General features: G+C 42.2%; 1 protein-coding gene across 1 annotated transcript; it reads right to left on the reverse strand.

Annotated features, from left to right (window-relative positions):
• Window positions 1–9,187: 9,187 nt before the first annotated feature.
• LOC117619489 lies at window positions 9,188–10,547 on the reverse strand. The gene is made up of 2 exons (XM_034349460.1): window positions 9,706–10,547; window positions 9,188–9,605 (listed from the first exon to the last, which is right to left on the reverse strand). Exons 1-2 carry the CDS (start codon window positions 10,271–10,273, stop codon window positions 9,580–9,582), a joined length of 594 nt encoding a protein of 197 aa, XP_034205351.1. The 5' UTR covers window positions 10,274–10,547; the 3' UTR covers window positions 9,188–9,579.
• Window positions 10,548–11,584: the final 1,037 nt, after the last annotated feature.

Raw genomic sequence — 11,584 nt, forward strand, 5'->3', positions numbered from 1 at the left:
AATTAAATTCAATAAAACCCTGATCCGTGGGAGATGGATCGGTTTGAAAATTGCACGTCAAGTCCTTGTATGCCAGTGACCCTCTTCTATTTTATAACTTTTTCCATGCTCAGCTGTCCCAATCCCTCGCCACCACTGTTTCTTTTTTTATTTTACTGATTAAAAAAACATTATAAACCTAAACAATTATATTATATATATATATATATATATATAAAGCAAAGGATTGAGAATGATAAAACATTCAAAATACCAAAAAATATCTTGGTTAATGCAAATATTAAGAATTGAAATTATTAATTAAATGAGAATAATATAGTAAATTCATATTTTTTCATATTAAAAAAATTAAAATTAAAAGAAAAATCAGATAATTGATCCTATTTTATGGAACACAGTCACCTATTATTTTTTTTAATTCTAAAATAAAATAAATTAATTTTTTTTAAAAGCCTCTCACAATCGTGGAAGAGCATGAGGAGAGTAGGGATGATAATGGGTCGAATCGGGGGTGGGTATGGCATTTCCATTCCCATCCCCATCCTTGTTAAGCTTTTTTCCTCCATTGCCTCCTTTATACTCACAATATTCATATCCGGGATTCCACATCCCCACCTTCGTTGGGAAATGGATTCCCGGACCCGCCCTATTATGAAGGAAAAAACCAATTTACAATTACTTTGTTGAAGAAAAAAAAAAACAAGTAGTAAGGCGAGTACGTGTTAAGTTATATCCAGATGATTAAGAATCAAGCTAATAAATTGAATATAACTTAATCATCTGGATATAACTTAACATGTACTTGCCTTACTCCAAATCTTAAAATTTAAACCTTCACACATAAAACAATATTGTTTTATATTTGTTAGTCTAATAAATAATAGTATATTATGGTTTCCCCCTCAACAAATCGATCATTTTCCTTCTCGTTTCAACGTTGATTTTTAAATCCATACCCCCAAATATGTTGGCGAGTCCTTATTTAGTTAGGATTTTGGTTCCTTACTATATTAAGATTTTGGTTACTTATCCATTTGTCTAGTTATAGTTGAGATTTATTTTTTATTGTAATTTAGATTTATTTTTTATTATAATTTAGATTTATTTCCTATTTTATTTAGGGTTGTACTTCCTTATAAATACCTCCATATTGAAGAAGAATACATAACTGAATAAAACTGAAGCGAAAATGTGAATAATCAAACAGCTAAAAAGTGTATAATTTAGCTCATGATTTTCGTGGGCAATCTTGGAAAGAGAACCTGAAAACTAAACAGTTTCAATCATTGGCCTAGATTCATGATGTGAGAAAATCCATAGCTGAGTTACATATATGAATCAACTCTAATTCTATATGAACTCTAAATTTGTTTTGTTAACCCCTCGGTATTTGTGTTTGTGAGGTAAAATACCTCTAGGCCGAGCTAGGCTACATCGTTGAGCTGGCCCGTGTGGACTTGGGGGCCCATTTGAGCTCAACCTCGGTGCACATGAGTTTGATTTACGTGGTGTTCACTCAAACGACTTCTAATCCCAAAAAATTTAGGATGTTTCAAGATCACCAAGACGCCAATCTAAATGGAGTCCTAATCCGAGGAGGATTAGGTTATTCTGGAGTCCTAGTTCGAGGAGAGCTGGTTTGCTCTAGAGTCCTACTCTGAGAAGGATTAGGTCATCTAGGATGATATAAAAGGCTAAGGCCATCATCCGTAAAAGGTATGCAAGTCTAAGCCTAGAACCTATTGTGCAACTTTACTCTCAAACACTCGACTGACTTAAGTATCGGAAGGTCCTTGGCCGGCACCACCCCGGTGTCACCCACTGAAGTTATCTTGTTTTTACAAGTTCTGAAGGACGACTTGGTTGGTCACGCCGACCTAGTCCGGAAGAATTTCCTGACCTCAATCTCGAAGAGGTCATCTTCTATTGAACCAAATTTATGCATCAACAGTTTAGCGCGTTTGTGGGAATTGACATCTTGTTGATTTCCGTCTAAGTTTTTAAACAACAACCACTTGCTTGAAACCATGAGTCAAGAGTCCAGCCACAACGAACCCATCACCCTTGCTGCGACTATCAAGGGGAGGAAGAAATCCAATCGCCTAACTAACATCGAGACCTACCTGAAGAAGATGAGGAAAGACATTAATGAACTCCGTGACCATAATAAGGAGGTCGGAGGGGGAGCTGAGAAGACCTATACAGGAAGGCAGCGAAGGCTAGAAGAGTGGCTTCAAGAACATGGAGATAGTCAACAAGGCGGACCTCAACGCTGAGGCAAACTTCAATGTGAAGGATAGAACAATGAAGAGGGTGAGAGCCATCCCCGATCTCCTAATGGAACAGACTGTGGGAAGCTGCAAACTTTCGAGCCTAGCCTTCGCGGCTCATTCTCTGGTTTCTCTCGCATGCCAACTGAAAGCCAGAGGGAATACCTTGACCTAAGAAATTTGCTTGAGGCAAAGAAAACTCAGTACGCCCGACCTCATAATCGCGATCGTGAAGTCAATCATGGTCGTGATCATGAGGTCGATCGTGATCGGGAAGTGGATCAGTCTGAAGTCCGCCCTAATAGGGATAAGCAAGCTGGAGAAAGTAGAATTTTGGAGGCCATGAAGCGGATGCAAGATTAGATGGATCAGAAGCTGGAACTCCGCCTAACAGCCCTCGGGCGTGAGCGAGGTCCAGGACTTATCGACCTGGTCACGACATCTGATGCCCTACCATTCACTAGGGACACCCTTGAATTCAAGCTCCCAAAAGATTTCAAACAGCCCAGGATGCGACTCTATGATGGGACCACTGACCCGGTTGGACTTCTTGAACGACTTCGGTTACTAGATGAATGTGAATGATGCCGGAGATGCCATGAAATGTCGGGCTTTTCCTCTGCTCTTAGAAGGATCAGCTAAGGATTGGTTCAAGTCCTTGAAGCCAGACTCCATCAGCTCATTTGACTTGCTCAAACAGAGTTTCATTAACCAATTTCTATCTGCCTCAAAGAAGAGATACCCACCTAACTACCTCCTTAGCATCAGGCAAGGCCCTAAGGAGAAGTTGTGAGACTACATCAACTGTTTCAATTGAGAAGTAATTAGCATCTAGTTGCTCTAAAGAAACAGCTTGTACTACCTTTCTAGCTGGGTTCCGAAGAGGACCTTTCCTGTTCAATGTAAACAAGTTTCCACCTAAGAGTTATGAGGACCTGGTGTCCGAGGCGTATCGTCATGCCATAGTCGAAGAGATGACATATGATGCACCAGAAGGAAAGGACCTATCGCAGCCTGGTGTGGGAGATAAACAAAGAGAAGATTGGAATGATGTACGTGAGAAGCCAGACTACAAGAAATGAAGATTTGAGAACTCTAGAAGAGGTGGAAGAGACCGAGATCAGCCACAAAATCTATTTTGACCACGGTTCAACAACTATACCCCATTGAACACTAATCGAGAAAAGGTCTTCTTCCACGTCCAAACTGAGTTGCCAAAACCACGACCTTCGAGGTTTTCCAAGGGGCGAAAGGATCCAAATCGATATTGCAGATATCATCGCAAAAACGGTAATATGACGAACCAATGTTATGAACTCCAGGATGAGATTGAAGTATTAATTAGGCGAGGTCGTCTAAGCCAATTCGTGGGTGAGAAGAAGCAAGCAGAGCCACATGACAATGCACCAAATAAGCATCCACGTGCTATGAAAGACATCAATGTTATCTCAGGTGGAGCAACCCTAGCTAAGGACTCCAACAAAGCACGAAAGAAGTATGCACGATGTACCCCAGGTGGACTCAAGGCCCTTTCTATTGGTCTAGGCTACTTGACTCCGAAGTCACCCAAGCTCGAGTACTCAGCGATCACCTTTAACGAGGGAGAGGAAAAAGGTGTAGTTCACCCGCATGATGACCCATTCATAATCCAAGATGAAATCGTAAATTATTGTGTGAAATGGGTCTTCATTGACACAGGTAGTTCGGTTAATATCATCTTTACATTAGCTTTCGAACAGATGGAGATATCACTAGAAGAGCTCAAGCCAGTGGTCACTCCTTTGCTCGGATTCACTAGGGACAACATCAACTCCATTGGGAGCGTCACATTACCTCTGTTACTGGAAACAGCACCCCAACAAACAACGGTTTACACAACTTTTTCTAATAGTTGAATGCCCTTCTGATTATAATGTCATTTTAGGTCGGCCAGCCTTATGCTCTCTCCGAGCCTTCATCGCCAGCCACATGCTCTTGATGAAATCCCAACCAAAGCTGGTGTGGGATATGTAAAGGGTGACCAACAAAAAGCTAGGGAGTGTTACATCACAGCATCCAAGTAGAGAAGGAAGGAAAAGATGGAAATGTACGTCGTCGAGCAAGATGGGATAGATCGTGAGGTTGAGCTTGACCCACAAGAAGGTACCAATAAACAACAAGCAATGCTAGGAGGGGGCCTAGAGGAAGTGCAAATCGATGATAATCACCCAGAACGGATAGTCAAGATTGGTGCCCAACTACCACCTCAAATTCGTGATGACGTGACAAACTTTCTACTTGAGAACGCTCAGGTATTTGCATGGTCGTATGAGGACATGCCTGGAATAGATCCTGAGATCATATCACACCGTCTAAGTATCGATCCCGTCTTCAAGAAAATACGCCAAAAATGTCAAGCTTACGATGTAGAATGGTATGCTCCCATGAAGGAAAAGGTGGACAAGCTTACGAAGATTGGTTTCGTTTGTGAAGTCTACTATCCAAGTTGGTTGGCCAACGTGGTCATGGTGAGGAAGACACCTGTAAAATGGCGAATGTGCGTTGACTTCACTGACCTGAATAAGGTGTGTCCCAAGGATAGCTTCCCGCTATCCTGTATTGATCAGCTCATTGATTCAACTGCGGGCCACGAGCTCTTTAGTTTCATGGATGCATACTCGGGGTATAACCAAATTCTGATGTAATGTACCCACCAGATTAGGAGCACACCTCGTTCATCATAGATCGAGGTCTTTATTGCTTCAAGGTCATGTCATTCGGTCTCAAGAACGTAGGGTGCAACATACCAGCAACTTGTCAACCAGATGTTTGCCAACCAGATCGGGAAGAATATGGAGGTGTATGTCAATGACATGCTAGTCAAAAGTGTCACGGTTGATCATCACATTCAAGACTTAGCTGAAACCTTCAAGGTATTAAAGAGGTATAAGATGAGGCTTAATCCTGCCAAGTGTGCTTTCGGGGTTAGCTCGGGAAAATTCTTAGGTTCATGGTCAGCCAGCATGGCATCGAGGCAAATCCAGAAAAGATCCAAGCTCTGCTTAACATGACGTCGCCTAGAACTTTAAAAGAAGTGCAAAGCTTTACAAGCCGTTGGCTGCACTAAATCGATTCATATCTCGAGCTACAGACCGTTGTCAACCTTTCTTCTAAGCTATAAAGGGGAGGACGAAACTCATTGATTAGACCCCTGAGTGTGAGCGCGCTTTTCAACAGTTAAAGGAATACATGGGCAAACCCCATCTTCTGTCCAAGCCTGAACATGGTGAAGATCTGTTATTGTACCTATCCGTGTCCTCTATAGCGGTAAGCTTAGTGCTCATCAGAGAGGTAGCCAAGGTTCAACACCCCGTGTATTATGTAAGCCAAGCTCTCCAGGATGCCGAAACGAGGCACCCTAAGATTGAGAAGTTGGCCCTCGCCCTTGTTATTTCAGCTCGAAAGTTGAGACCTTACTTCCAGTCTCATACCATCGTTATGCTGACCAACCACCCATTGAGGCAGGTCTTGCAAAAGCCTAACACCTCAGGTCGGCTCATCAAATGGTCAATTAAACTAGGTGAATTTGATATCATATACCGCTCACGAGAAGCAATCAAGGCTCAAGCTGTGGCCGATTTTCTTTCCGAGTTCACCGATGTACAACCACCACTATTGCCAACCGATCAGCCTAAGATGAGCAGGGAGAAGAAGATATGACCTAACCTCCCACTTTGGATTCTACGTGTTGATGGTGCCGCAAATCAGCAAGAAAGTGGGGCAGGGCTAGTGTTAACCTCACCTGAAGACGATGAGACCCAATATGCCTTATGGTTTGGGTTCAAGGCCTAGAATAATGAAGCTGAGTGTGAGACACTCCTTGCAAGACTTCGCTTAGCGTATGAGCTCGGGGTTCAACAGCTCTGCATTTTCAACGACTCCCAGTTGGTAGTAAATCATGTCACCGAAGAATACCAAGCTCGAGATAGAAGCATAAGTGCCTACCTAGCCAAGGTTAAGATGGATGATTTTGTTGGTTATGAAATCATTCAAATTCCTCCGCTCGAGAATACAAAAGTTGAGCATAGAGGAAGATTGTGTGGAAGTGTTCCCTATTAGTTTCGAGTCAACTTGGATGGATCCAATATGTGATTATCTAACGCATGGAGTCCTACCTGGGAAGCAGAAGCTCGATGAGTATGGTATAGGTCATCCCGATATTTGATCATCAATAACAAGTTGTATAAAGAGGTTTCTCTTTGCCATACCTGCGATGCTTGACACCTGATGACGCTAATTATGTGCTTCGTGAAATCCACGAAGGTGTTTGTGGAAATCACTCAGGCACTTGATCTCTTGCCCACAAAGCCCTCAGACAAAGATATTACTCGCCAACACTCCAAGCTGATGCCAAGAAGATTGCTCAAACCTGTCCCAAGTGCCAAGAATACGCGGTGGTTCCCCATCAACCACCGGAGGATTTGACTTCAATTAGTAGTCCTTGGCCCTTTGCTCAATGGGGAATTGACCTCATTGGCCCAATGCCAAAGGGAAAAGGTCAAACAAAGTTCGCGATTGTTGCAGTGGATTATTTCACCAAGTGGGCTGAGGCTAAACCCTTAACTACAATAATTGAGAAGAACTACACTGCGTTCCTCTAGAAGAACATCATATGTCAATTTGGTATCCCATACTCCATAATTACTGATAATGCCAAGCAATTTGATAATGCCAAGCTTCGTGAGTTATTTGCCGAGCTCAACATCAAGCATTTCTTTGCATCTCCAGCTCATCCTCAAGCTAATGGCCAAGTCGAAGCAATCAATAAGTTGATCAAAAAGAACTTGAAAACAAGGCTAGACAAGGCTAAAGAAGCATGAGCTGAACTGTTACCCCAAGTCCTTTGGGCGTACAAAACTTCACATGAACATCCACGGGAGACACCCCAAATGCCCTTGCTTTTGGAACCGAAGCTGTAGTGACTGTTGAGATTGGAATGCGTACGCACAGTGGAAGCGTTTCAGGCTGAAGCAAATGATGACCAGATGAATCTTAACCTGGACTTAGTAGATGAACAACGGGACCATGCTCCGCTGCTCAATGCCTCATACCAACAACGTGTAGCTCGCTACTGCAACTCCCGTGTCAAACACCTAGTTTTCCAGGTTGGTGACCTGGTACTCTGCAAGGTCATGCTTGCTACTTGTAAACCTTCAGATGGAAGCTTGGGACCAACCTGGGAAGGGCCTTACCGTGTTTTTGAAGTTGTACGCTCGGGCACCTATCGACTAAAGGATCTCAAGGGAGCAAATCTACCTCATCCTTGGAACGCTGAGCATTTAAAGAAGTATTACCATTGACTTCCTCCTCGTCTACATGCTCTCAGAGTTAGATCATCAGTTTGAGATTCAGATTTTCCGCTTTGTTTCTTTTTGTTCAGTGTGAGACTATCCTGTTATGATATCTCATGTGGTAGTTTTTAGTTCTTGAACTTAGTCAGCCAGCGTACGAGTTCACTCTTGTTTTGTTTTCAATTTTTTATTAGTGAATAAAATTGGGATTCCTTTTCCAACGTATTGTCTCTCCAAGCCTTAACAAAGTAACTCAAAAGGCCACATTCAAGTCAGGATGAAATCAAGCTCTAGAGATTTGCCAAGCTTAGATGAACGAAAGGTCCGAGCTATATTTTTATCGGGCTCATATAGACGAAAGGTCTAAGCTCAATTTTGGCCAAGCTCAAATGGACGAAAGGTCTGAGCTATATTTTTTATCAAGCTCATATGGACAAAAGGTCCTAGCTTTATTTTTTTATCAAGCCCATTATCAAGCTCATATGGACGAAAGGTCCGAGCTATATTTTTTTATCAAGCTCATATGGACGGAAGTTCTGAGCTATATTTTGATCAAGCTCATGTGGACAAAAGGTCCGAGCTATATTTTTATTGAGCTCATATAGACGAAAGGTCTAAGCTCAATTTTGGCCAAGCTCATGGATGAAAGGTCCGAGCTATATTTTTATCAAGCTTATGTGGACAAAAAGTCCGAGCTATATTTTTTATCAAGCTCATATGGACGAAAGGTTCGAGCTATATTTTTTATCGAGCTCATATGGACGAAAGGTCTGAGCTATATTTTGATCAAGCTCATGTGGACGAAAAGTCCGAGCTATATTTTTATCAAGCTCATATAGACGAAAGGTCTGAGCTCAATTTTGGCCAAGCTCATATGGACGAAAGGTCCAAGCTATGTGGACGAAAGGTCTGAGCTATATTTCTATCAAGCTCATATAGACGAAAGGTGTAAGCTCATTTTTGGCCAAGCTCAGATGAACGAAAGGCCTGAGCTATATTTCTTATCGAGCTCATATGGACTAGAGGTTCGACTTATATTTTTATCAAGCTTTGATGGATGAAAGCTCCGAGCTCGTGCTCAGATTGGCAAAGAGCCAACCTTAGTTCACCAAGCTCATGGCCAAGTTGGCAAGGAGCCGACCTCTACCTCTCCATACCAAACTCATGGTCAGGTTGGCCAAGAACCCACCTCGTCATACCAAGATCATGGCTAGGTCAGCAAGGAGCCGACCTCTACCTCAGCATGCTAAGCTCATGGTCAGGTTGGAGAAGAACCCACCTCCCCATGCCAAGCTCATGGTCAGGTTGAGAAAGCACCGACCTCAACTCGCCAGGTTCATGGTCAAGTTCGCAAAAGCCCACATCGCCATGCCAAGCTCCTGGTCGGGTTGGTAAAGAACCAACCTCGACATGCCAAGCTCGCGCTCAGGTTAGCAAGGGTTCAACCTCAATTTGTCGAGCTCTAGCATACCCATAGAGATATATGTATATATGTGTATGTGCATATATATATATATATATATATATATATTATCCGAAAATCTGCTAAGCTTAAAAAAAAATCACCTTCGAGTTTTTGGCCTACAACAACATATGTGGAGGCATACATAGATAATACAATGAAGACCAAGGTCCAACAAAATACATCGAACAACCACCATGATCACAGAGTGACGACAAAATAAACAACACAAATGTCTCAAAACAGATATAATTAAGGCATAACAAAAGGAGTACTAACTCCTGAACTCCATGGATGATCGTCATACTAGCACTCCACGTGGGGTATACAAAAAGGCCAGTCTAGCCCGATCAAGTCAGAGAAGCGTCATCCCCATGAACACCTCCCATCACGGTCTCATCGTGCGCATCAACCTCATAGGTGCCCATCTTCACCTCACCCACCATTAGACCCCCCCATGTCCAAGGAAGGGGCTTCTCTCAGCTCGAACTTTCACGATCTGCTCCAACTTCAGACCTCAAATGGAAGGTCTGGCCCACCTATCTGCAAAACCCCGTATACACCGTGTATTAAACGGTCAACCAATCATACAAAGGTGTACTGATTAAAAATATGCTAACCTACATGACATGTAAGTACCCACCTGCTCGACGAAAGCAAGTCTGAACTCGAGCGCCAGAGCCCACATCTCCCTCTCTAAACTTCCAATTCCCTGAGGCAAAGAAATACTTGTTTTTCCAAGCTTTCTTTGAAGAGTTATTTGTTATCAAGGCACCTTCTATATTCATGAAAGCACAGACATACCACCACCCTATGCTACCTGGATGTTTCTTCAGACAATATTGGTTTGCGAACTGAGCAAAGGAAGGCTCACCAAGCCCTAGTTGCTTCCATAACACATACATGCTCAACCAGGCTATATAGACATTTGGGTTGATTTGCATGGGAGCCAACCCTAAGGTTCTAAGGAATTTATGGACATACGGGTGGAGGGGCAACCTAAACCCACATTTAAAGAACCCTGGATGTATCAAGACCGAGCCATCTGGGGGCTGACTTGCCTTCTCATCCTTCCTGAGTAACCTCAGCTTTATGGTGTCTGGGATCCCATACTCCAACCTCAAATGCTCAAGCTCACCTTCGGTCATCTCATTTTTTACCTTATCAATGCTATATTGGCCTATCCTCCCTGCTACCACCTCATCTTCCATATCTACCTCATCATCAACAAGACCGCCATCTCCTCCTACTATCTCAGCCTCTTCATCCTCATCACCCCCTTCACTCTCGTCTCTCGGATCCCAATCTCTTTCCTAATCCTCCATCCCAAATCGTGAACTATCCGACTCAGACATCTACTTGGCACGTCGCATACATTAGGTCATATTCTAGAATGGGGACTTAAGCAACTCAGATGGCGAGGTTCTTTTCTTTTAGGTTCTGATCCTGTTGATAGATCTTGATCATGAGCTCTCCTACCCCTTGCTTGTGCCTACATGCACCAATAAACATATCCTTCAGTCATGATGAAAATGATATGGACACACCAACATGACAAAACTGACGACATGACAAACAATTCAGCAGCATATATTGTGCCTATTTAGAAATTCTATTTTTTCACATAATTTTTTGCAACAAGGCGTATGGGGGTTCATATAAGGCACAGGGCAGCGGCCCAGCAACTCACATCCATATATTTTGGGTCATACCCACACCCAAAAGAAAAAGAAAAAAAAAAGGGGAACAAGAGATACTAACATCTCAACAGCACAACGGCGCTATGTCAACAATTTAAAGTGCAAGGGGTTCCAAGGAAGAAAAATAAAGAACAAAGCCTGGTCCCAAAGATTAATTCCATGACATAGTCACATAAAGAGGGACAAACTCCAAACTTTTTTCAGCATATCAAGACACATGGCCTCCTAGTATCACAAGGTAGTGAACTATTTGGTTTATGTTTACTTCAACAGATATATTCAGAACAAAGAAAGTCAGTTAGCGATTCATAAAGTTCTCCATGTTTACATATGCCTAGGGACTTCTTCCTTGTGTTTTAATTATCACAGCTACCCATTTGAGTACTGGTTCTCTCATACATGGGTTGCACACCAATATGCCAAACCTGTGAGTATATTGGCCGTGGGTTTTCAAGCAGCAACAAAGAACAAATTTCAACAAGCATAGACCACGTGCATACACTTTATCAAATCATATATATATATATAGGGGCGGATCCGTGGCATTATGTTTTTGACACAAGTTTTGACACAATTCTTGGGCCATTAGATTATTCTACTTTCAGTGGTTGAGATTAAACTTGACATGGGAAATAATTTTAATTTCTTAATTAGACAATCATTAATTTTATTTTCTCTCTCACCATAAAAATAAAAGAAACGATTTTCTCTCTCCTTCCTTTTTCTTGGTAATCTCTCTTCTTTCTCGCACTCATCTCTCTCACTCTCTTTCATGAGACCATAAAAAATATCGGTATCTTTTTCTCTCTTTATCTACAACAA

Source organism: Prunus dulcis, chromosome 2 (genome assembly GCF_902201215.1).
Source record: "Prunus dulcis chromosome 2, ALMONDv2, whole genome shotgun sequence".
In the NCBI taxonomy this organism is placed as follows: Eukaryota; Viridiplantae; Streptophyta; class Magnoliopsida; order Rosales; family Rosaceae; genus Prunus; species Prunus dulcis.

Coding starts and splice junctions, on each gene's coding strand:
- LOC117619489 (XM_034349460.1), bottom strand. CDS start 10,273: ATGGAAGATGAGGTGGTAGCAGGGAGGATAGGCCAATATAGCATTGAT. Junction 9,606..9,705: donor GACTTGCTTTCGTCGAGCAG/GTGGGTACTTAC, acceptor GGGGTTTTGCAG/ATAGGTGGGCCAGACCTTCC.